This window comes from Myripristis murdjan, chromosome 8 (genome assembly GCF_902150065.1).
Source record: "Myripristis murdjan chromosome 8, fMyrMur1.1, whole genome shotgun sequence".
In the NCBI taxonomy this organism is placed as follows: Eukaryota; Metazoa; Chordata; class Actinopteri; order Holocentriformes; family Holocentridae; genus Myripristis; species Myripristis murdjan.
In genome coordinates this window covers 23,691,103-23,717,349 of record NC_043987.1, presented here as the reverse complement: position 1 = coordinate 23,717,349, position 26,247 = coordinate 23,691,103, and the positions used below count along the sequence as shown (strand labels likewise).

The window sequence follows — 26,247 nt, the reverse complement described above, 5'->3', positions numbered from 1 at the left end:
AAAGCAGAGAAAAACAAAAAAACAAACAAACAAACAAACAAAAAAAACAGCTAAGAAAAAAAGCGAGAATGTCCTGAAAGGAAATATGATAAGAATGCTGGAATTTCAGTGCTTCACCCCCCAATTTTTTATTTTTATTTTTTTTATAATCTACTTGAACCCACTGCACTTGGTTCTTGGTCACGTTTTATAATGCGATGGTGCTTGAATTACGTTCTTCGTCCACGTCCTCGTCCTCATCTTCCTCTTTCTCACTGAGATTTGCCGGCGGAGAGGTCCTTGGGCGGAACCTTGCTGCTGCTGCTGAGGCTGGAGACCTCGAGGCTACGGCCGCTGGGCTTCAGCCCCAGGGAGGAGAGGGTGATCGAACTCAGAGGGGTGGGCGGGGAGGGGGACGGGGAGGGGGTGGGCGTGGTGGAGGTCGGAGAAGTGGACGAGGAAGAGGAGGAGGAGGAGGAGGTAGCAGCGGTTGTGGCGGAGGAGGCGCGGCCGCTGGGCAGGGGCAGGGAGGACGCTCGCTGCTCACGGAGGAGGCGGTGATGCCGGAAGGTGGAGGAGAGGAGCAGGGCCTCGGCGCTCAGGCTGGAGGCCGACAGGCTCGCCAGCAGGGCCTTAGCTTGGCCGGAGGAGGCCGTCAGGGAGGACAGCGCCCCCTCCTGGGGATACTTCCTAAGGCCGGGGGTGAACGGCGCCGAACTGGAGGGCACCTGACCTGACAAACTGCCAGCTCTGATGCCAGAGAGGTATGGCTCAATGCTGCAACCGGTGCTGTTCGTCCCCAAGGCCTTCGGGGTGCAGTGGGGTCCCGGGACAGATGAGGGGCGGGAGGAGAGAAGGGGGGAGGGGAGGAACATGAAGAGATGAGAGGTGTTCAGGGGATAAAGGGAGAATGATAGAAGAGAGTACAGTCTTACAGTTGGTAGTGGTAGTGGCTAAGGACCGTCCCACAGCACGTTCCCTTTCACATAGAGCGCGCACACAAGCACACACAGACACACACACGCACACACACACACACAAGCTAGGGAGCAGTGTAGATTTTTTTGCAGTGTGAGTAATCATTGGAGAAGTGAAGGTCCGAGAATCCTCAGAGGAGCGGAATAGGGGACTGATTAACTAAGAGGCGGAGGGATGCGTGCAGCTCTGTCGCCAGGTGGTGCTGAATAGGAGGAGAAAGAGGTTGAAGAGATCAGGCATGGATGGGTCTCTCACTGCTGCGGGGGTCACAGAGGCGCAGGTGGATGGGCAGGCCGGGAGGCGCAGGGTGTCACGGGTTCACACGGGGAGACAGGGTGGGTGAGGTTGCGCCACGGGAACAAGTGTTGGGAGAAAACAGGCAGCCGAAGGTGGAAGGGTGAGAGGTGGGGAGGGGGGGGGGGTGAGGGAAGGGTGAAATGAGAACAAGAGACAAACACAGGAGACCGTTATTCAGGTCGATATCAGCATGTGTGATGACGAGCCGTGAGACGGGCTGCCATCGACACATGGTGACCAAACTGTCGATAAACACACTTTCTGTAATATGGCACAACAGGAGAAGTGAAAATGTGAGTTACACTGTTGGCGGCCACTCTATTTTGACACTTGTTTTAATGACTGTCGCTCATTAAAAAATGCAAAATATTTCAATGGACAGCATCACAGCCTCGGTCCCTCCGTGTGATGCTGGAGTGAGTCAGTAGATGGCACTGTTCTAACAGCATGAGACTTCTTGGCAACACGTTCACAACAGGTAATTGTCTCTCTTTCGCGGCCGGAGACAGGGTGAAGGCAGCTGAGAGACACAGTAACGTGTATGAACAGGAGACAGACAGTGCAAAACGCTCCGGAAGTGATGACAGGGTGAGACCGGAGTGAGAATCTGTTATCTTCTGATCAGTTTTCGGGTTGGAATCGCTGGCTGATCACACCAGTCCGGGCATGTGTGACTTCATGCCATGGTCAGGGGGTGATATAACCTTCAAATCATATGTGTGTTCACGAAACCGAGTCAGGATGAGTGAATACAGGCCGAGAAAATACTGATAAATCTCAATGCCGATCTTAATCTGGGTGAGGTTTTGCTCACAATTTTAAAAAAGAAGCAACAGATGTTTTTTTTTCTGCCGCCCTGCAAGTTTTAAAAAGCATTAGTGAGGGGATTACGCGGTTTAGCTCTGTACGGTGGGAGAGCAGGTGTGTGCTGTTCGGCTCTGGGCTGCTGGGAGGCTTTAACCTGCTCTGTTGCGGTGCCAGTGCCTGTGCTACCAAGCATCCCCAGAGAGCAGGGCTGTTCCTTCTGCTTGAGGAAGTCCTCTCAAGCCTGGCCGACACATTTATTCTGGTCTGTTAGTGCGGCAAAGCAGCTTCTCTTCATCTCACGGGCTCTGAGATGCTTGCCAAAAGACAGCCTCGTAGGATAGGTCTTCACAACCAAACCTCCCTACCTTATGCCCCACACCTATAACTAGCCTGTTTTACAGCCAGCAGTAATAGGAGACCAAATAAGAAATGGAAATAGTTTTGCGGCATGAAAGTGATTCACATTGTCACGCCGTCCTTGCTCTGTGCCGAAGCAAACGGAGTGAAATTGCGGCTTTGAACTGTCTGTTCTTATCCAGGACTTTGATTTGAAGGATCCTCACACCTAGAGCGCTCTAACATCTCTGGGAAAAGGTTAGGTTTATCTTACAATCAACACACACACACACACACACACACACACACACACACACACACAAATAGATAATATCATGTCGCTGGACCCTGCAAACAGCCCCAGGCTTGGTGCAAAACATTAACATGAGCATTAACTTTTGTTTTTGCACCTGGGATCGAGTCCATTAAGGGCATCGTTTAGCCAGACGAAACGAAAGAGAAAAAGTAGGAGGATGATCTAAAACAGCGACAGGAGCTGGCGAGGGGGGTCAAACGTTTAGGGTCACAGTTAGGGGTTATTTCCAGGAAAAGGATTAGAGAAGAGATGACTTTACCTTTAGCTGTGCCCCAAGCAGAGAGGTCACCCAAGGTGGGCACGTCTGATTGTCAGAACAACAGCATCAGTTCAGAGTGGCATGAGTGGTTGTTGCAGGGAGAATTGAAGGGTATAGGGCATCATGGAGGATTACCTCAAACAGTTTGGCGGTAATTAGTAGGTTACAACACAAGAATAAGGCATCTGCTAATTCTGTCTTCAATGTGGGGATTCTGGGAAGATTATGCTGGATGATTGTTCTGCACTTTGGGTTTTATATGACTTCTGCCAAATGTTCAAAACAAGCCCAAAAATGTTTTCAGGTTACTATCAGTATCAGGATGCATCACACTCAGATTGTAAGGGGTTATAATTAGGACTTCTCCTTAGAAAGATCACAAGCCCTGTGTCAGTAATGGGTTAAAAACCACAGGGAGGGGTGAACACTGAGTAGGCAAACGTCCTTAATTGCCTCTTAAAGGCTGTATGCAAATTAGCCAACAACCTTGATAATTTGGTGAGATGAGATGCAGATAATCAGCGTGTTTGTGATAACTGTGCAGTCCATGCTCAGCTGTTTCATTACGCCGAGTTTAAAAATGATGCAGTAGACAGATTTTCCCCCATTCGCCTGTATGCTAAAAAAGTCAGGATGCAGTGCTGTTTCCCAAGTTTGACTCAGTATAAATCAGATAAATCCCACTAACAATGTTGTGTCACTGCATTTGGGCTTCATTATGGTTTGAACACTATGCTGAAGTTATTGTGTAGATATTTCTGTTGCGCTGCATGGTGCAACAGATTTCATGCCTAATATTAAGATTGTGTCTCAACTGAATAATGTCAAGGCAAAGATCCTGGAAATAAACTAAGACCGTTTGCTTTATTAGAGACTGAAATACAAAAAAACAAAACAAAACAAAACAAAACAAAAATGCCCCAAAAAGCATCTAGTGCACTGGGTTCAAAATACATTTCAAATGCTGTCCATTCAGCCACTGGGAACACATTGCGACCGATGTGACTGTATTGGCTCTGCACAGCTGTAAGTCTGTATCTGGTCCTGTCGCCACTGCGGTTCCAGGAAATGTCGTTACAGTTTATTTTTAGCATAAAGATTTCATAACACTCGTCTCAACTGCTTCCATCGCTCGATCGGTTTACAAATCTAACAGCAGGACCAAGATGTCAGACAAATGGCATAGGCAAATGGCAATAGGCACTCAGCAGTGGATTTATTTTGATTAGTTTCTGAGGTAAAAAAATATGTTACACAATTAAGATCAATAGTTTCTTAACTTGGCATTTTGGCAGGAAATGCTCTGAATGGCGTTGAACCCTCCTGTTATGTTTGGGGTCAATTTGACCCCATTCAATGTTTAACGTCTCTAAATAAATGATTAACATCATTTTTTTTTTTTTTTTTGCTTCATATTTAATGACTTTTCCTAATTTAATGAATACTACCGGGTAAACATGAAATTCACATGATATGTTTTCAATATCCTGTACACACTTTGTATGCATCGGTTATAAATAACAAAAATCTGTACTTAGAAATAATATAAAGCCATTAAAACACCAAAAAGATATTTCTTTCCGATTTTAGTTCAATCAGTGAGATTGTATGGTGATTTGCATATTTTTCCATAGTCGCATAATAGGAATACTGGATGTATAAGTGGGGCGTGGGGGGGATTATGTTTTATTTAAAGGGCTACTTAGGTGGTCAACAAAGAAACATAAAGTACCTGACACATAAAGTTTGGTGACAATTTTAATTATAATAATTTTGTGGAGGTTTAAACTGCTGGGGTCAAATTGAGCCCAAACATGAAAGATGTTAGTAAATTTGAACATAACAGGAGGGTTGAGGTTTCATCTCCAGCAATTTGTAGTTATTTAGATCCCCAGTACAAACATCCTCACATATCACAATACAACAATGTACAGTGCTCAGCTCTCTAAACACATTTCCTGTGCCTGTTAATGGATGACTACCACCTCCACTAATCAAATCCCTCACCTCTCAATCATTGGGTGCACTCCCTCATTCACAATTCTGCAAGATTAGCTTATTAGCAATTATGAAGATTGACACAGTGGGTTGTTCTTTCTTTTTGTTCAATTCAGCCCAATCTGTAATGGCTCTTAATGTCTTTTTGTTATTTGTCATGCAGTTGTGGTGTGTTGCCATCCTAAATGGCTTGGCACAAACTGCCCATGGTGACAGACAGTTTGTTCTGAATGTCTTCTGTCCTTGTGAGGATAGCGCTTTCACACATGCAGCTTCTTTTTTACAATAATTGTTTGGAACAGTTTGTGGATAAAGAGAGCATGCTGTGTCTGAGTGTCATACTGAAATAATGGGATTAATTTTGCTTTCATTAGACAAGCAAGGGAAGCCACTCAGCTTCCACAGCACGAGGAGCGAGAGAGAGAGGGTGAGAGACAGAGAGAGAAAAGGAGCAAGAGATGGGTAGAGAAAGGAGGAGGGAGTAAAAAAGAGAAAAGAGGGCAGAGGAGGTAAATTGGATGGTACAGAGAGCGGAAGAAGGAAAGCGAAAAAGTCAAAGACTAAATGGGGGAAAGGAGATAGACAGGGAGACAGGGAGAGCTGAAAAACTGTCCTCTTCATCCTGAATAATCAGTGATTGCAAGTGACTCAACAGGCCCGTTATTAGATGGCACTGAAGAGATTCGTCCCAATCTTCTCTCACTCCGAGGCGACCTAAGCCTCATTACTCTCCCCGTCTCTCCAATCGGTCCCTCCCCTCACTCACTCTTTCACTCCTGTGCAATCTTCAAAACTGAATTTGTCTGTGAACTCTCTGTCAAATTCTTCGGGGTATGAAGGTTTAGGTGCACTTCAGTGCTCCTGTTATTTCTCAAATTAGAATGACATCAAGCTTTTTTTTTTTTTTTTTTTTTTGCCCCCATGCTTATGCACAGGATAAAAAGGGGCAACACTTCTCTCTTGGCTTTACTGGACTGACATGCTTCAACAGTTCAATTTCCTAGCCTCCTGAGGCCATCAAGCATCCCTGAGTCGCGTCCCTAGAAGTCCCTACTTTATTACAAAACACTACAATGCTTACCAATAAAAGACAAAAAGAGGGTATACAATCTACAATCAGGGGAATATATAACATTTTCCAGTAGTACAGTCTGTACATGTATAGGAGAAAAACACCAGATATTGCCTCACAAGATACTCCCTTTCAGACAATGTATACTGTCCCTGCAGGATAACGTGTAGCAGGGTGTCTGCAAAAGGTGTAAAGTTAAAGTTAAGATTTTTTAAATGCCAGGTACAGTGAATATAAGCCCAGCGTCTGAAATGCAACAAAAGTGAAGAAGTCTGCAGCATGTGTTTGCTTTATATATGGAAAACAAACAAGTCAACAACCATCCTCAACATTTTTAAGACAAATTAACTCAATTTTAAATGTCACATTAAAAGATATTTTAAATGTCCTTGGCGGCCTTCCATTGAGACTGAATTTAAGACACCCTAAGACCCTTCGTCCAGACCCTCAAGCACTAGATATTTGTACTGCATATTCTATACCTACAAGGCTGTTTCAGTAAACTATCAATAGATTGTACAATACCAGAGATGCTACACTGTGGATGCTGTAACCTGGGGATCTTCTGAGTGGGGTGTGGTGAGGAGATGCAAAGGTGCTGTGGGGGCTCAGTGTTGGTGAGTGGTAGCAGTGATGATAAAGGCAATACCTGCTGCTGGCCATGGCTCTTCAGGAAGTCCTCTCTTTTGCCATTCTTGGTCTTGTCTGTGCTGTTCTGCTGCAGGTGCTTCAGTCTGGAGGCGGCTGAGGAGTGGAGGACCTTACCCACACTGGAGCTATTTCCTCCCTGGGAAAGAAGATGATGGAGGGAGGATGGGGTGTGAGTGGAGGGACAGGATAGGGAAGAGGAGGGAGAGGGGGAGAAAAGAGGAGCAGACAGAGAGAGTGTAAATCGCACCACTGACATGTTATATATTTCATTTCTCTTCCTCAGTGCCTTTAGAGTATGAATCAGATAGACATCCACTCAATACAGACTGAATACGGACTCTGATTCCACTGAGCAAGTCTATCCCTTGAGACCAATGAGGTTTATAAGATCAGGGCTTGTAGCTCATATAGCTGCACTATCCACTTCACAGAGCCTCGCCATCTATCAGTGGAAATGACAAAGAGGAGAATATAGAAATGCAACATCAAAACTGACGTTGCGTGGCCTAGCCTCCCAGCAGGATCCACGAGGCCGTGTGCTTAATGATCTTTCCTGTTGGGTGCCTCTGTCGAGTTTCTAATATGCACAAAAAAAACAAAAAAAAAAACAAACATGCATTCACTCATATCTTGATCCAACTGTGCCTCCTCTGCACACACAGAGATTAGCTGAAAGGAGGACTGGTAAAACAGCTTTAAATAGCCTGACGTTCACTGCCAAGCTAAATCAATGAAAAAAATAAAAAATAAAAAAAAAACAGCCTAGAAAATGCTGCATCCTCCAGCACTTACCCCCATCCCTTTATGTGAAAGAGGTTTGAAATATAGACATAAAATATACAGCATATTGGCGTTTGATGAATAAGTCGTTATCCTACTCTAATGACTGGAACGAAAATGTAATGGGGCTCCAAAGTACATAATTTGTCAATGTGAATTTGGTCAGTAAGATATGCAAACTCAGGACAAGGATAGGAAATAGGATCATATTGGAATGATGAACGTGGTTGGAGTCAGACTGATGAAATAATGTGTGAAGACTCTGTAATCCTCTGCCATGCCCACGGGAATGATCCCTGGCTCTACATCAGAGTGCTGAAGCTCACCATGAAAGTGTGACTGTCAAGTATTGCAGCCCTGCCCTGAGTGGGAGGCTACACACAGAGCAACATGCAACACCTTCCCTTTCACTGTAACCTGTCAAGACACCTAACAGAAATTGTTGCTGACACAGGAACGCAAGACGTCTTTTGATAATCACAAATCTTTGTAGCATTTGATTTGTGCTTTGAGTTATCATTTACCCTGAGGTCAGCAGGAGGTGAGCTGGGAGGAAAAAAAAAAAAAAAAGGCTACTCGCAGTGTCTGGTGAGTCAGTTCAATACACATTTCTTAGATAATAGCACGGTGTGTATTAAAAGTAATATTTCACTGGTGTGAGAGATCATTTTCAATAACTGTCCTCCTGAGTTTCTGAAATGTCAGCTACCAATATTGGATCCAAGTTCAGTAATGACTTTCGTTTTCCTTTAAGCGGTCTCAGTCTCCTAAAACATACAGCGGTCAAGTCCAATGGACTGACTCAAATGATATTTCTTTCTGCGTTCGGGGATCACAGTTTCACCAGGTAATTTTACATGCAGTGCAATTACGATGTGACACTAAGCAGGCATATTAAAAAATTAAAATGTTCTCCCAGAGTGTAATAATACTGCAAGTCTTTTACAATTACTGCCCAACACCATTTTCAAGGAAAAGCGGAATTATTTCAAAAAGCGGAGGGCACAGACAAGGCGACAAAAAAAAAATAAAAAAAATTGATAAGGTTGAAAAGCAGGGAGAAGAAAGAAAAGGTGAAGAAATTACAGTATTTGTAGGACATATATTTTTTTATTTTCTCTTGAGAATAACAAAGAGTGAAATCGGCCACATTTACAGAAAGAAGATGGAGAACGGGACAGGCTGATGAAAAGACAGGTAACAACTCTGGGCCCAGCAGCTCCAGCACTAATCACAGAACAGATAAACACGGAGCGAGTCTGTTGTCTGTCCTCTTCAATACAGGTTAATGGTAGGCTCTGCACAGTTTCAATCTGAAATACAATTAGATGCCAATTCATGAAGGAGCAGACAGCAGAAGATGAAGCTTGCTTGAAAGTGAAAGTCCAACATTCAGCCACCCAGAGAAGTAAAGAAAGAAAATAAAGCGGGCCCTTTGAGGATAGAAATCGACACAGAGGGGGCAAGTAATGAACCTGGATCGATGTCAGGCTGAACGAGGTCGGCTTGGGTGGGACGGGTGGCTTCTTGGTGTCCGAGGCCGGGGTACTTGTCATCTGTGCAGGTGTGCTTTTGGTGGATTTCTCAGAATAGAAGACCTCAGTGGTGGAATGGCCACTGATCTCCATCAGGGTGGTCTCCAGCTCGCGGATCGTCTCCTCCAGACTGTCCAGCCTCCTGTACGTGCTGCTCCGGATATCCTCTCCCCTTTTCCAGGGGCGCTGGCTAAGTTTCCCACGACTGTCCACAGAACTAGCTGGCCCACTGGGATCAGGAACAGAGTCTGCTGAGGTGCACTGGGCCTCGAGAACAATCTCAAATTCAGTGTTGTGCTGAAATTTTAATGTCCTCTCCCCGGTCTCCATTCCTCTCCTCAGAGCCTCGACCAAGAAACCCTGCTGCACCGGGGGAATACAAATCCTGGGGCTCACAAGGCTGGGGCCACTGGTGGAGGACCCTGCCCTGGGTTTGGGCACCGGCTTAGATGACTCCAGATGTGAGAGTAGCAGCTGGTAAGCCTCTCTGACGGTCAGCTCCTTCCTGAAGAGCATGAGGAGAGGCTGGCCACTCAAATGGACCTCAGAGGGTTCCTCAGTCTGCGGTGGAATTGTCAAAGTCGGCAGAACCCCTCCTCTAGTCCTACAGATCTCCTGTGCCTCCATGGGAGACACGACCCTCACCTCCAGCTCAGTCAACACCAGAGTCAGCTCCTCTCTAAGCTCCGTGTGCTCCTCAAAACACCGCTGGGTCTTTAGCTGCTGAAGAGGGCTCCTCTGAGACTGTCTAGCAGGATCCCGCTCCTTACAGACCTGACTGTGGAATGCTGCAGGACGGCCGGTCGAATCTTTCGCGGAGCTCTTTGGTAAATCTCGGACAGGATCGTCTGAGGGCGCAGGCGAAGCTGGCATGCACTCTGTCAAGACGATGTGAGGGATGGGAGGGAGAGACGTACGTCTACCCTGTAATACGAGGAGAGCACTTGAAATTTGAATTTAAACACATTCAACTGGCCATAGCTTTGGGACAATCAAACAACTGCCTGTGTGAGGTTACCTATTAATGCAAAAAGAGATAAAAAAGCACCACTGAGAAATCCAATAACATTTTGTCATGTTTCCAGCGCGTGCTGTATCAATGATTAACTTCAACTTCGGTTAAGCAGCGCTGAGTAAATGTGTGCCGTCCTCTTACTGTTGCATCTGATGCCAGACGGCTGGCTGTGTGATGCTGCTCCCTCTCAAGGCCGGAGCAGCCCTGTAAAGCACACACAGACTGCTGATTGATACTGTATGTGAGCTTTCAACAGCTGGTCACGCATGCCAACACACACAAATGCACACTTTTACACCATCAACTGCAAACCCACTGCAGAAAACTCTGTGTGAAGGGCTGATGCGTACATATGAAGGGAATTTAAAACATGTTTGTGTTCAGAGTGTAACACCTGTGCACACAGGATGGATGGGAGACGAGTTTCAGTTGTTTCTTGAGGCAAACACGATGGGCTGTCGCTCACTGATACTTACTTTCCACACTACATTACTTTGTGCAATCTTAAGTTCATCTTATGTGTGTCAAAATGATCACAATAGTAAGAACACTATCACATAATTATGTTGTTATACGGTTGACTGCACAGTCTCCAAACCAGTTTGAACAACTCAATTACAATTACAAAGTAATGATGCGGCTGTTACAATGGTGATAACAGCCATACGTGTAAATGAGATCCTTCTTTTTCCATTAATTTCACTGGTTTTATATCTTTTTGGATGGGATTCGGTTAGATACAGCATGCATGCACATCAACAACAACAAAGAAGAGAAGTAGTGAGCAGCAAATTTAGGTGACTTCCTGCTTGGAGAGAGGAGATTTGTACTGTGAGTTAGTTTCACGGTGAGGGGGGATCATGTGTGTGAATGTGGCTGGAGCTCATTGAGGTGGTCGGAGTGCTACAGACGGGTGTTAGGAGGAGCGGGACAGTGGCCGAAGAGGGCAGCAATCCACAGCAGGCTGTGTTGGCCAGCTTGTTACCTCGGTGCCTGGGGCCTCAGGGGGCCACAGGTCCAGGCTGCAGGGAGGGATGCTGGTCCTGCTGCGAGGGCTACCGGGCAGGGAAAGGGAATGGGGCAGAGAGAGCCTGACTGGGGCTCTTTCAAACAGCTGGGGAGGAACAAGGGAGGTTCAAAAACTGTCATCAACGGGAGGATAACAGAATCACAGTGAAAAAATCATCAATATTGGTTCGAACAAGCTGGGAGGGAGACGGGCTAAATCTTTTTTAGATAACTCAGTTTGCCATCAGATTTCAGGCAGGCCAACTCAAACCCAGCCCAGGCAGCCATCAGGGTCCATCTGTCTGTTTGTGATCTGTAAGCCCTGGGTGATGATGTGTGTGAGTGAGCTGTGTGTGATCTCTGGGCTCTCCCAGTGCTAGGGGCAGGAGGACATATGGCACCTGCTGCTTGAACATGTGGTAATGATGGTGAGCATAACTGTGTGTAACTGCATGTGTGGGTTTGTGTGTGTGTGTGTGCGTAAGTGTGTGTGGGTTGTGGCGATCTATCATAAATATTGTTTTTTTCTCTGTCATTATAAATGTTCACTGCTAAGATGTAAACTAAGTGGGTTCATGGCAAGGTGGATGAAACACTGATTCATGTATCCACGTGGGGGACTGACAAGCAAACAACAAGCAAAATCCAGCCAGGAGCAGGGTTTTGGAGATAGCATAAATAGTAAAAGTGGTGCCATTTTCCCACTCACTGACCATGCTCCTCGGAAGGATATAATCAACATAAATCACAATTTCTGTTTGAGTTTTGTCGCGCAGTTCTAGTACCTCCAATTCGGCAGCAATTTTCTCCTCCTCTCCTTCCTCCTTCTCCCCAGAGGCCAGGGTGGGGGGTGTAGATGCAGGTCGAGGGTTTTCAGACACGGTCCTCCTCAGCTTTACGTGAGGCTTCTGGACCTCTGCCTCTTCAGACTCGCACTTCTATCATGACAAACACCAAGATGAGAGTTATTTGAGAAGGGCGCCATGTGGCAGCAGAGAGAAAGTCTCTTAGTATCTAATGTGTGGTGTGTGTGTTTGTGTGTATATTTTCCTGTCACCTTTACACTCTTTCCAGGAATGAGGGTTTCCCCGCTGCGGGTAGTCAAGCCGGGAGAGGAAGGAAAACTGCGGCGAGGTGGCGGAGGAGGAGGAGACTTGGAGGGCTTCTCCGTGCGATACCGAGCCACCGTCAGCTCATCTTGAAAAAGAAAGGAACCAAGGTCAGAAGGAAGCAAGACGGGGATTTTCACAAAGGAATAATAATAAAACAACTTGCTTTAAATTTAGTCTAGACCAGCTAAGAGGCCTTGATGGGCTCAATGTGAAATGGATTGTTTAAAACCCACTTAGGTGTTCGAAAATCACTGTAAAGTACTGTGTCAAGTGGCTTATAGCTTTCATAAAACCGCAGTATGAAGAACATAAATGTCCAATAAATCTGCAAATTTTTTTTAAAGATTTTTTTTTTTGGCATTTCTGCTTTATTGGACAGTTTCCGTGGAGGGAGTTGGAAAGACAGGGCTGAGACCAGCAAAGGGCCCGAGCCTGAATCACAGCTGAACCATGTTGACAAGGACTCAACTTAATTTACATGCTCCACTGGTTGAACTACTGTGAGCCAAATCTGTGATTTTTAATTGGGAAAAATTATGCAGCACAGTCATGTGAAAACCCTGTGACCCTGTGAACTTTGATAAGTTCCATTTTAACTTCAGGACTGGGCTGAGAAAATTCAACAACCTCCTGAGTTTATGAAACCCTTTCAAAACCCCTTGGATAAACTCAAAAAATGTATGGTGGTGAAGTTGAAAACAAGGTAGTTTTTCTTAGCTCTTAAAAATCTGATATTTGGGAGATGTGAGGTTGTCAGTCTGAAATGAGGGCAAGATCAGTTTCATAATGGATTGTATTACACAAACAGTAGTATTATATAGTCAGCGAGTGCCTGGTGATTTAAAAAAAATATATTACTGTTTGTATGTCTTGCTGTATTTTGAATATTTTTTTCAAACAATGTGTTTACCAGAGATTTTTTGCTGTCTTTGAAACAGAAAATTAAAAAAATATATTTATATAGTAATCATTCAAAGTAATCAGGCAGAAACTGGCAAAGACAACATGAGGATTAAAGTCCTGAACTCTCAATGCCTCAAGGAAATTGAATCAGGTCAACTCGACTCAGTAATATGTCTAGAGGACGTTTCGCCCCTTATCCAAGTGGTTGCATCAGTCAATGCTGTTCAACAGACTAGACTGGTAGTCAATGTTACCTGAGCCGCGCCTTGATCCACCCTCTTTCCCAGAGAGTTTGTGCTGAGGCTTGTTAGGACGGTGCTCCGGGGTCCCAGACCCGCCCTGCTGGATCTGGTTAGTCTGGGAGGACGGTGTGTTGGACGAGGGTTTGATCTGCTTAGCAGCAAAGTCCAGGTCTGGGATGGCCTTCATGAGCTCGGCCTGGGTCTCCTCCAGCAGCCGGTTGATGTCCTGGGCGCTGTACTGGGTGAGACTGGCCCGCTTCTCCTCCCAGTCCCGCTCTGCTGCCTGGAAAGTGGAGAGACCCATATACTTCTGTATTCTGTATGGGTTGTATGAATACTTTAGGGCTGCATCTAATTATTATTTTCATTGTCAACTCAACATCATCATTTTGTCAATTAACCAGTTAATCATTTAATCTAAAAAGTGTTCAATATGATGACAAAGGGGCCCAAAGCAAGCCCACAATATTAATTTTGTGAATATATGAAGATTTTGATGAAGCTGTAATCAGCAAAGATTTGGGATTTTGTACTTGATGTATGACAAAACCGATTAATCTATCTAATCTAATCTGTTACCAAAATTATAATTAATTCTCTGTAGATTAACTAATCAATTAATTGACCCATCCTCCCACATTGGCACGTGACTACACGGGAATAGTGCTGGAGAAAAGGCGTTGCAGAGCATGTCGGTAGTGGCCAAATTGGATGAAGGTGAAGGACGGCTGAAGCGTTTCCTACCAGTCGGACTTCCACCGACGACGCTTTGTCAGCAGCGGTGCGACGTTCTAGCTCTTCAATGGCTCTACCCTTGTGGGGAACAGGAGGGTGATTGTCCCGGTGAGGACCAGAGGGGTTCCCGTGGCTGTGGCTGGAGTGGGGGCTCCAGTTGGACAGGCTGTTGCCTCCCCCCAGGTCATTGATAGTGAGTGGAGGGCTGGTGGGGATGTCGAAGTCCGCAGTCTTTCGGAAGTCCTCTGCGTGTTTAGCTGAAGGACTGGAGTAGTCCTCTTGCTTCTTCCACACTCCCTCATTCGCTTGCCTGATAACACACACACACACACACACACACACACACACACAAGCAAAGACATAAATCACTTTGTTTGTTTTTTTTAGCAAACTTGAAAAGCAAAAAGCAAAGACTGAAATTTGAATCTGGCAAAAGCACCAATAGCAAATATACAGGCTTGCCGAGCTTTAGAAAACACAGCTCAAAAACATTCACATCACTTTTTGTACAATTGTACAATAAAATGGTTTCTTGAGCTTGCAAAGACACCAAGACTTTCTTCAAATAAGCTCTCATCCCATCAGTTTCATTGTCACACCTATGGATATTTGTCTAATAGTGGAAATCACAGATACAGGTGACCTGTCTCCCAAATTTCATGAATATCAATTGACATGTTTTTTCGAGATATCCGAAAAACATCCGAAAATAACTAAGTAACAGGATGAAAGCATAAGTACTGTGACCAAGACAAAAGTTTAAAGGCTTTCAAGAACAGATTCAGTGTGTTATTATTGACAATAACTAATGACAATATAACCATGATGTGCATCTTTATTAACATTAAAATATGTTTTTCCTCTAGCAAGTGTGTTGTAAGCTAATTTTCTGTGATATTACTTTTCATTTAAATTTGCTTTTTCAATTCTGCTTTTTAATTCAGCACATCATCATTTGCATAAAAAAATACTTGGAGGGAATCTGAGCTACATTCACTTTAGTTTTCTTTAACTGCGCAGAGCAAAGTCAATATTGGCACTGATGTACTGTTGCTCTCAGTGGGAGCAGGTCATCTGGTGCGTACTTGCGCAAGGTGGCGAGGGTGTCGGTGATGGTCTTGCAGCGTTTTAACAGGGCATCAAGCCTGTGGGGCTCTTCTTTCAGGAACTTGACAGCCTCCACCTCCACCCGGAGCACCACGCGCATCTTACTCTGCAGGCCTGGGAACTGGTCTGCAGGAGAAAAGGGAAAAAAAAAAAAAAAAAAAGAAAAAAAAAACACAAGAAGCAAAGACATTTCTACCCAAACATGGCATTTCATCTTCCCATAGAAACTGATAGCTTTTTGTGGTTACAATTAAGAGTATTTTTTAAACTACTGTAAATGATTGGTCAGGCAGATCATAATGAGTCATTGAGTGTTTGAGCGATCTGAGACTGATTAAATGTTTGACAGACCGGCTGCAAGTGACTGACAGATAATCAGTGCTTTGGTGAGTAATTAGTCCATTAGAGGCTGTCTGCTGGAGTAAAAGAGAGCATTTGTGTGTGTGTGTGTTTGTGTGTGTGTGTGTTTGTGCCTGTGAGAAAGAATGACTCACTTTTCAGCTCTGTGAGTGTTTCTCCCAGCTTCCTCAGAACAGTGGCCTTCTCCTCCAGCTCCTGCACCGTCACCAGCTTGTGGTTGACAGACGACTCCTTCTGAATCTCCTCCACTGACTTCTCCAGGTCGCTGAGATGGAAGAGACAGAGGAGGACCGAACACCACAGATGTTTATGCTAAATTCATATTTTACTGGATAATCTGCGCCAGAATAACGCGCTATTAGATACCATGAGTTACGTGCTATCAGACACGTCATCATAACTTCCAGCAAGGCAGACAGATCTCAATATGGTCTACATATAGTGAATTATGAACAGCTGTATAGAGAACAAAATATGAAATTTGCAAAGAATTCATGCTGTTGAAACTGCTGTTGTGGAGCCCACTGTGCACTAGATGTTGCACCAGCAGTTCATAAATTTTCTATTACATCGTGTATAATTACTTTGTGTATAAAGCCCATATGAAGTTCTTGAGAGCTAGTTTGTTTTCAGCTGATAAACTAAATAACTAAGTTGGTTTCACCACTCAAAACTTAAGAAATGTGATAACTAGTAATGTGTAAATCGTTTAATAAATAAAATCTGGAGTTGCATCCAATAGGAAAAAAATCAAGATTATCATCACCTGCATTTCAGCTGTTAAAGGTATGTATTGCGCTGTTTTGTGTGTGTATATGTGCATAAATAAAGGAGTGTTTCAGGCGAATTTTAATTAATGTAACATAACACTAGCCCAGTCTTGAATGACAAGGAAGCCACTTGCTAAGTTACGCCGTTCATAGTGTAACAAAATACCTGTTACTGTAAATATATGAACACTCTTTTGGATATGCACGTCCCAGTTTTAAACCAAACAATGAGCAAAGCATTACATATTTCTAGTTCTGTGAAGCATAAACAGCAGTTAATATCAAGGATATGCACCCAGTTCAAATGTACAAGGCAATGCTTTATGACCTATATCTCAGAAGAGAAAGACTCAACTAAATTAAACTAGACTGTCACTTTTAAACTCCATGCAGCAAATTTTTTTAGCCGAGACATCTAGAGACATTTACCTATTTTTAATAAACATAAAATTATTTAGTGCGAGGTATATTTCATTGTTGCACACAGCAACTGATGTAAAAAGTGGAAATCTTAAGGCTGTTGCAAATCTATGGTCAGAAATATGTGCAACTACAAAAGGAATTTGAAAAAAAACTGAACTTCAATCACATGATTTGAATTTGTATTGTTTAACTGAACAATTGAATTGAAAAACTAAAATCCGTGTATCATTCGTTCTTTCTATTTTCAATTGCCAATCAAAAATTAAAAAATGAAAAAGTGACTGGTTATTTTGTTATTTGTTTTCTAATCTAACACCAAAATCCAAATAGAAAGAACGAATGATACACGGATTACTAAAGTCAATTATGAGAACTGAATCCAGTTTGGAATTCAGATCCAAACTAATAAATTCAATTTCAAATTAAGCTATTTGGATTCAGTTTTTCAATTCAGTTATTCAAGTTAAATGAAACACATCCATTACAGTAACAGTGAATTTATATAAGGACTTGCTCATTGTAATCCAAAAGTAGTCTGTGTGTGTGTGTGTGTGTGTGTGTGTGTGTGTGTGTGTGTGTGCGTCAGACCAGACTGAGCAAGACCTCAAAATGAGAGTCATACTTAACGTCAAATAAATCTGCCTCAAGTCATGTGGTGAATCAAAGTTATATGAATAATTAACTGAAATAAAGTGGCTATTAGCAACAGCGAATAACAGACATCGATTAGCAGAGATCATCTAACAAGCCAACCAATTAGGCTCCGATAAAAACGCCACTCAAACAGAGTTCAATTCAGCAACTATTACCACAGTGAGCATTTCCATTAATGAAAGTGAGCCAAGTTATCTAATCATTAAATCTCCAGGTAACACTCTGGTTGTGTAGTCACTTCAATTAGCTGCTGGACCATCTCATACCTCAGATCTTAATAAGCATCTTGCTTTATGCCACGGCTAATTGCAATTATGATTTCATTCCATCACGACATCATCTGGCAAGTCAGCTAATTATGAGACGAATGTACGCTGTAAAACTGAGTCACGTCTGAAGCTGCTGTAAAAGACCCAAAACACACATTATGATATGAATACACGCTATAAAACGGAATCACGTGTGGAGCCGTTGTAAAACACCCAAAACACACACACACTTAATCACATAACTGTCAGTTTAAATATCAGTACACCAACCAAATATCACCACTTATGCTGGCGCTGCTGAACAGCGGTTTTGCCTGCCAGAGGAATAAAATGCAATTATTATTGATTGAAACGCAGAAGAATGGATTGAAAATTTGTGCATTTTCAACATCTATGAGCCGCTCTGCAATCACTGTGAAGCACTGCCTGTCATGGCTTATTGCGTAATTATGCTAGTCCAGAGCTTGTCAAATCTCCAATCAGAGAAAGCTTAGAAAATGATGCCCCATTTAGCTTAGCTCAGTGGTTCTCTTTTTGGGGGGTTGGGAATAGGCGCTGGCTTGTTTTAAGGGGTCATCAGGCAAAAAGACTGAGAACCACTGACTTATGTCGATGGGATCATGTAGCTACTGTTTGATCCCATCGACATCCAGCAACTGAGCTAAGAGAGCCTAATACTGCTGTGTGACATACCTTCAAACTGCAGACAAACACGTGAAAAAGGCTGATTTTTGGTACATAAAATTCCCCAAAACTATTTCTGAACTCTCTTTAACCAAATGGTAGATATTTAGGCTTTTCTACAGCATGGTTCCTTTTGATAACTAATAAAAAATCTGTTTATTTAGAAATTGTTCATTAAATTCTTATCCTTTAAGCCTCAACCTGACAGTGCTGGGCGCCCCCTTAGGTAGGCCCGCCTCCCATTTTGAAAACCTCTAAGCAAGTCACTCCACGTCTTGTGCAGTTTACTGACTGGAGCTGCTGGATGATGAGCTCCTCCTCGTTGAGGTACTTGAGTCTCTCCTCCTCCACTAGGAGGCGCTGTCTCTGCAGAGGATCCTCCTGCTTCCGAAGGGCGTCGGCGACGCGCACGTTCAGCTCCGCCTCTGTCCTCTTCAGCAGAGTTCGCACCGAATCCTGGTTCTGGAGCTGCATGCAGACACACACACACACACACACACACACACACACAGACAGACACAGACAGACACGCCAACTATCAGTGTCAGCCTCACTGGCCTCAGGAAAATAGCTTGTTCAAGTTTTAAAACCTTTGCTATCACTGCCATGGCAGCATAACAGGAAACTGAAAAGAATTACATCCTCCTCAGGCTTTTCAAACAGACAGCACTGATTTACAGCAATTGTAGAGCTTCCCCTGTCATGTCCTTGAAAGGGCGAGATGTGCACTCTCTTTTGTATCACTGTACGACCTTCTCTGTCTCATTACGTGAACAGAATGCTCTGTCCTGTCCTTGGCTAGTTACGTGGATTTCAATGATCGTTTCTGTGTGTTCACCTCAATCACTCTGTCCTTGGAAGAGTTGTGGCGTGATGCAGCGAGCAGTTTGCCGTCTGGAACTGTCTGCCGCGTGCTTGTGTGTACGTGTGCTGATGTTTGCACGCACCTATAATGCTGACCGTCACACACAAAGTGGGGATCCCATGCTGTGCTGCCCTGAGGAGAGTGCTGAATGCTGCTGCTGCTGCTGTGCCCCGTGACAGAAGCACCGAGCGTGAACCCAGCCTCCTCCCAGAATTATGAATGGAATATTCTAAAGGCCTGATGCATGTAATGCAAGCTCCCTGAGATGAAAGCACCTGCTCAGCAAGAAAAAAATTAATAATTGATCAGCCTTATGTTCCAGGAAATGAAACAAGATAACAATACCAGTAACATTCAAAATTGGGTAGTATTTGTCCCGGCACTGTTCAGCTGCTACATTAAAAGGCCATTAATAGTGATGCTGGTGCAGCAGTCCCAACACAGGAATCATTGTTTCCTCAAAACACTGTGCTGTCCCTCTCTCCGTCTCTTTCTCTCCTGGTTGCATGTCTCTCCTGCACATCCTCCTGCATAATTCATGAGTCATATGTATAATTTAAACTGGTGGCCATCTCCATGGGCAACAGTGTGGGTCAGAGGGTAGGGGTCACGCTTGGGCAAACAGGCAGGTAAATAGCAATTGGTCCTCTCAAAGCACAGCATTGCAGAGGTTATTTGGCTCTCCATCTGGCCGCTTTGCCTCTCAAGAAGCCCTGTTGACTGTTACAATTTTCCCTCCATCTCCCCGTCCCTGTTACAGAACGAATAAATGCACTCCATGCCAATCCATCTTTCTCTGTTTATTTCTCTCCCTCTACAAATGGCTTGAATCATCTCCTCTACCACTGGAAGCCTTTAACTCATCATCCCTTCCTAATGCCTCCTCCGGTTACCATGGGTACCGCACACAGCAGGGATAAACAAGGGTAGGCTTCAGCTACCCTTTTTTTTTTTTTTTTTTTTTTACACTCCTTTTCCTGTGTTTTATCTGACGATCTTCACAAAGACACTGTGTATCTTCTGAAAACCCATCTGATATCATCTGAAATTCAGCTTTTATCTTTCTCTAAAGTATCTTTCATTATTAAACCTCAAAGCATACAATGGGCTAAATGCATCAGCTTTATGAACCCGCAGGTTTTATTTCAGGTATCAAAGTGGAGACCAAAACAAACAGCAGAGCCAATGCTTCCACGCAGAATATGTTGAATTATTTACACTGTACATCATAAAAGTATTACAACCCACCTAATAATTGCATGTAAGGGGAAAAAAAAAATTGTGGAGCCTCTTAGAAGAGTGAAACTACTTTCCAAAGCTTTGGGCCATTCTGTGAATGAGTGGGCTGAGGTGCAACATGACGCTGTCTGCCATAATGTACTTATCATTGTACTTATACTGTCTAATAAATACAACTAAAAATATCCTTACGTTGACAGACTCTTGAAACATATCAACAGCAAGATGAGACACCTGCTGCAAAAAATGCCTCTCAACAAGTCATTTAGTCCACTACTGAGTCTGGAGATCTTGATTTCATTAAAATAATTGTCTGACTATGTGGTGAGATAATTTCACTTGTTTCCAACGCTTTATCGTTTGTTTTGATTATTTCTTGAAACAGGAGCTAAAGTTCAGGCAGATGACTCCACTACAATCAAGATAATGCTACGTGATTGAAGAAAACACTGCAAAAGTTGATTTACATGGGAAATTAATTCATGTGAACAAACTGGTAAATTACGATGTCCCACCAGCACTGTTAATGGTACGGACATAATGTCACCATGGTGGCTTCTTCCTGTCTATCTGTATATATGTACACGCAATAACTCAAGAATAATACACAAAGAAATGTAATACTTACACCACAGGTACACCCAGCAAAGCAATTTATCTGATTAGATTTGGAACACCTTGCTGCATAAATTTGCATACTAATGACTAAAAACAAAGTTTCTCGAAACTGCTGTAACTTCTTGATGCTTTAAGATGCAGAGGTCATACTACCGCCATGTGTTACGTGAAGACATTACGCTGACATATAAGCATTTGCTAATTAATGCATTAATTAGCTTAAAAACACCTAATTAGCATAATTTGTTTTGTTCAAAAATAGCACGGTGATTATGGTGGGACATCAGGCAGTTCAAGTGCCTCTTGTTTCACTTGTTTTGAAGAAGCGAAAGACAAATTACTTGTGACAGCAGACAGGCGGACCGATATACCAGCCCACCAATAACAGTAAGATTACAGTTATAATTTGGTATCATTTATTAGTTTGTTCCAGCAGAATATATGATTTTCAGTTCTTTGGGTGGATTCAGTGTTACAGCTGAGCAGATGGTGGTGACAACTGTTACAAGAAGTTAAGCACACATATCTTTATTACAACTACTAGTTCACCAAATTGTGAGAATTCTTCACTACACGTTGCTGTTTTTCTTCCATTTGACAAACATCTTGGCAAATAAATCACAGGTGGATGTTGGTTTTTTCACTCCCAAATATTGATATTGTTGACAGCCCCAGACTAATCCAGAATAGGCCAAGTTCTAGCCATAATCTGATTGTATGTGGGCGGGAAAGCTCACCTGCATCTTTCGCAGCTGGGTCAGTTGTTTGCGCAGGTCGGTGGCATTTTGCTGCAGGTCGTGCAGGTGGAGCTGCATCTGCATCCGGCTGACACTGTTTGCCTGGCTTGTGTTAGAAGGTGGCGGCGGCATCAGAGCTAGAGGTGCCGACGGTGTAAGAGCTGCCAATCACAGAGCAGGACACAGGGGTAACCAGGAGGTCAAAGGGAAACAAATTGGTTACTTTGCTGGGCGTTGACACGGTGATATTTGCAGTCAGCCAGGCTGACAAACAGTGCAGACAGAGACACACACACACACACACAGCAGCGTAGAAGGGGTCTGCACGCCCATTGAAACACATGAAACCCTCGCATGTACGCATACACGCTCACACACATACATACATACTGCAACATATAAAGTGTAGGAATGCAAAAAGGCCATATTCACAAATCCATAACAGCCCCAGGGAGTATAAAGGTGAACCCATGCTATTAGTATTCCACAGAGAATTGCAATCAGTCTATTCAGTAGTGTGGCATACACACAGGGGGATAACCATGCTCTTATTTCAACATGGGGCTTTGTGATTATGGCCAATTACCCACGCACCCACATCCAACCAGCACACACACTCACTCACATGCACGCACGCACACATAAAAGCACGCACACACACACACACACATATACACACAGACACAGGAGTGCCCAGTCTTTAGACAAAACATCCCTCTGAAATTCACAAATACACAACCAAGCAGAAATTTTAAGTTGGAGACAGGACCAGAAGGAGGCCGTTATTTGGGAAATCAAACCAGGGAGGAGACAGGAGGAGAGACACCGCCAGATACCCAGCAACAACACACACCCAAACAGAGGGCAGAGAGCCTTAAAAGATGTCTGACTGTAAAAAATAAAGAAAAAGGGCGATAGAGTAGGAGATGGCAACTACCTTTCTGCTTCTGCCGTCCAGCTGGAATGTTAAAGGAGTGATCCAGTTACAGAGAAATTAACGAGAGGGAGACAGGGAGAAGAAGGTCAACTTTACAGAAAGACGATCCTGGAAACCTTTTTTTTTTTTTTATTTTTGTGGCTAAAGCCGAGAAAAAAGACTCAGTTGACAGCTTAGTGTTTTGGAGGTGTTTCAATATGTGAGAAGGCTTCAAAGGCATCTGTGCCCTTGTGCTCGCCCTGTGAAGGTACAACCACAGAGAGGACTCGTATGTGCCAAAACTGCACTTCAGTGGGAAGTGGGAGGAAACAGGGATAAACAGGGTGAGATAGACAGATAGATAGATAGATAGATAGATAGATAGATAGATAGAGCTGTAAAAGTTTATCAGGAGGACATATCGCTTTTGATGAATAACCTCACCTGATCCCTCAGTAAGAGGCTGATACAACTTTACAGCTGTGAAATAAACGACCACAAAAAACCATGGCAGCTTCCTGGTTTGACATTTTGTCCAACACACTTGTCCCACAGTGGGTGCAACATCAACACTTGGATACACTGTGCTCTGGGTCAAACCAGGAGGCTGCCATCATTACACTCCAGGCAAATAAATAATAATTAGCGGGAAAATGAAATGGTAAGTATAGTAACAGCGCAAAGAGAAGAAGGAGAGGGTCAGTGGTGTTAGTGGTTAATACACTAGTACTCAACAGCGGCTCGGTAAACGTTACGGTTTCACTGCTGTACTCACTTCCGGTGGCGGAGCCATCGCTGTTGGATTCAGTCTTCTCGCTGGAAGAGAAAGGTAATGGCCGTGAGAACTCCGTCCCTTGGTCCGGAGGGCAGCCCGCCATCATGCAGAGACGCAGCAGGCCGCATCTGAGGATCAACGGCCACAGGGCAAGGCAATTACAGTGCTAATGCTAACAGCTCTACCACTAGACACTAACAGACTGATGACATATTGTTGGGTTACAACTGACTAGTGCTGGGCGGTATACCGGTTCATACCGAATACCAGTGTTATTTTTTTTATGATATGATTTTTTTCAGATAACCCAATACAGGTGTGTGTATGTCTGTAGCGCACATAACGTTTGGAACAGCACGCGGAACGTAGCGCCGCGGGACATCGTTGGGGGGGGGACTCAGAAAATGAAGCTGAAGAACTTTTACCAAAAAGAGGAGCTGTGTCGGCTGTTTGGAAGTTCTTCATCTTCAAAAAATCCGTCTGGCAAAGGCAAACAAACTTTCCAGGCTACCACAGCACACTGACATAGATTATATAACAAAGTGAAGAGTTGCCACTCCGCTCTATTTTCACTGGCTAACAGCGGCACACTGGCCTAGCTTGTCTATTCAGAGAAGAGGTATCACTTCGGCTTATTTTTCAATCTATGTTATCACATGCATACTACTGCTCATTCATTGGTAGCTGAATTGTTAGGTCTATTTGATAAGAAATTCACATTTTTAAAATAATAATAATATTTTAACATATTGTTAAATCAGTCAAACCATTCTGCATATTAATGCAAGTGGCCTTAAATTTGCATAATAAAAAGGTTCTGTATTTTGACTGCAACTGTCATACATTCTGATTCCTTCACTTCATTAGAATCATGAGTGCCACCTCTTTGCATCATTTTGTGTTGCCATGTAAACCTGTATTAATACTAGGGTGGACAACTGGACATTAATGTCCAGTATTCATTTCTCATGACAGTAAAATAGGTCATTCTAAGTTAATTTACTGCAGTAATTCTTCTCTAAATCATTAGAAAATGTGGTTAACACGCAGTTGTGCATGAAAGAAGAAAATACCGTGATATACATTTTTGGTCATACCGCCCAGCACTACAACTGACCCTGCTGTACTGACCCCTTAGTGTGGGTCACTATAGCCCCTGCTTGACATTGCGCTAGGTATTGTCGACCCCACAACCACAAAGTCTAGGTTGTGTGAATGAATTTCCTCATCAGGCTTAAAAAAACAAATTCCATTAAAAAATATGGTATCACCACAGATAAATCTAAATCACATATCTCTGACCCTCATCCTGTAGGCTGCCAGGCTTTTTCTAATTTCAGTTTAGCATCCCTATTTGCACTAAGAGTTTGGACCAAACTTACTGGAACACTTATGTTTTATTTATGGAAATTACACAACCGTGTCTGCCTCATACGAGTTCTGATTTTTTGATTTCAAAAAGCTGACTGGGCTTGCCGTGCTGATGGATCTCACTGAGGCACCTCTTTGAAGAAGCACTGATAGAAGTCAGAGCAAACAGTTTTGACATTTCATTCATTTGTTCTGCTTTAGCTGTTTGTGCATTTTGATAATTTACATTGTTATATTTATTATACATGGAATGGATGACTTGGGGGGAAAACGCTGGATTTAAAAGAAAAAATATTAATAAAAAAGGGAGGGGAGATGCAGATGACAGGAACCCAGAATAGGAATTACAAAGAAAGGCCTCTTTTGGGACAAAATAACGACGCTTTTTGGATATAACAGATACATGCCATTCATGCAACCCACGTGTGCTGGATAGGCAGGCCATTTTAACCCAAAATTGCTTCAGCGTGCACTATTCACTGATCAGAGTTATGCACTCCTATGGTGTAAGTGTGGATGAGCGGCCATGATAACAACGTGCCATGCAAAGGAGAAACTCAAAATTTGCAGAATAACCATCTTACAGCTATCTTACATTACTTGCATCGATGCATTGATCGACAGCGCCGTGCCCTGCAGCGAATGTTGAGTGCTCTGAGCTTGCACTGTGCTAGTGTACAACTAATGCACCACTTGACTGTTACGGGGCTGATAATGCTTGTGATAATAGCCTGCTACGGTACCTGTCGATAATGCTGCCTATGTGTCTCAGCTGCAGCTGTGTGTTTTGGTGGGTTAATGGGGAGTAATGGAGAGTCTTACGTGCTGTCGCTGTCTGGTGCTCTGGTCAGCACACTCTGGACCAGGCCAGTCAGGCTGGCTATCTGCTTCTCCATGGCCTCCATACGCTCCAGTCGGTGATCCCTGTAAAGGTGCAGCATCAATATGCATCATACCTAGCTCAAACAATATGTTACTCACTTCCGCAGAGATGCAAGAACTCCTAGCAAGATGAGCCTATAAGCAGAGTAATTTTCTGCTGTGTGTATAGATGTCTAACCCTTAACTATATTCAGTTTGCACCTCGGTTTTTAAGCTACAGTCTAGTTTGTATAACAGTTTGGCTTGACTAACCTGAACTGACACAGAAATAAAGCTCCTTCTTTTTAATTTGAACACACACAAACGATTCAACCCAAAATGCTGAATGTGCTTTTGCTGGAGCTCTGTACAGGTTGTGCAACATAGTGACATAATGCCTTTGTGGAAAGTTAAAGTCAGTTATTTGGCTTGACATTATTTTTTGTCAAAAGCTGTGCTGAATGTTTGACGTTTTTTTTTTTTTTTTTTTCTCACACAAAACGACTTGTAAGAACTGTGGAGAGAAAAAACGAATCACAGCGTTTTAGTTTTGGGTCTAAATGTGTTACATCAAT

The 26,247-nt window shown here is 43.5% G+C and overlaps 1 protein-coding gene across 1 annotated transcript in view; it reads right to left on the bottom strand.

The window, feature by feature from the left end:
* Positions 1-251: 251 nt before the first annotated feature.
* srcin1a (SRC kinase signaling inhibitor 1a) overlaps positions 252-26,247 on the bottom strand; it is a 47,540-nt gene continuing 21,544 nt past the window's right edge. The window contains exons 6-21 of the mRNA XM_030057279.1: positions 25,634-25,719; positions 23,441-23,568; positions 22,687-22,707; positions 21,750-21,910; positions 18,583-18,758; positions 15,625-15,755; positions 15,109-15,256; positions 14,033-14,333; positions 13,301-13,571; positions 12,089-12,228; positions 11,817-11,969; positions 11,009-11,137; positions 9,227-9,932; positions 8,949-9,175; positions 6,692-6,829; positions 252-785 (exon numbers count right to left, since the gene is read on the bottom strand). Coding sequence (XP_029913139.1) covers positions 252-785; positions 6,692-6,829; positions 8,949-9,175; positions 9,227-9,932; positions 11,009-11,137; positions 11,817-11,969; positions 12,089-12,228; positions 13,301-13,571; positions 14,033-14,333; positions 15,109-15,256; positions 15,625-15,755; positions 18,583-18,758; positions 21,750-21,910; positions 22,687-22,707; positions 23,441-23,568; positions 25,634-25,719 — 3,450 coding nt within the window. The remainder of the gene's footprint in view (positions 786-6,691; positions 6,830-8,948; positions 9,176-9,226; positions 9,933-11,008; positions 11,138-11,816; positions 11,970-12,088; positions 12,229-13,300; positions 13,572-14,032; positions 14,334-15,108; positions 15,257-15,624; positions 15,756-18,582; positions 18,759-21,749; positions 21,911-22,686; positions 22,708-23,440; positions 23,569-25,633; positions 25,720-26,247) is intronic.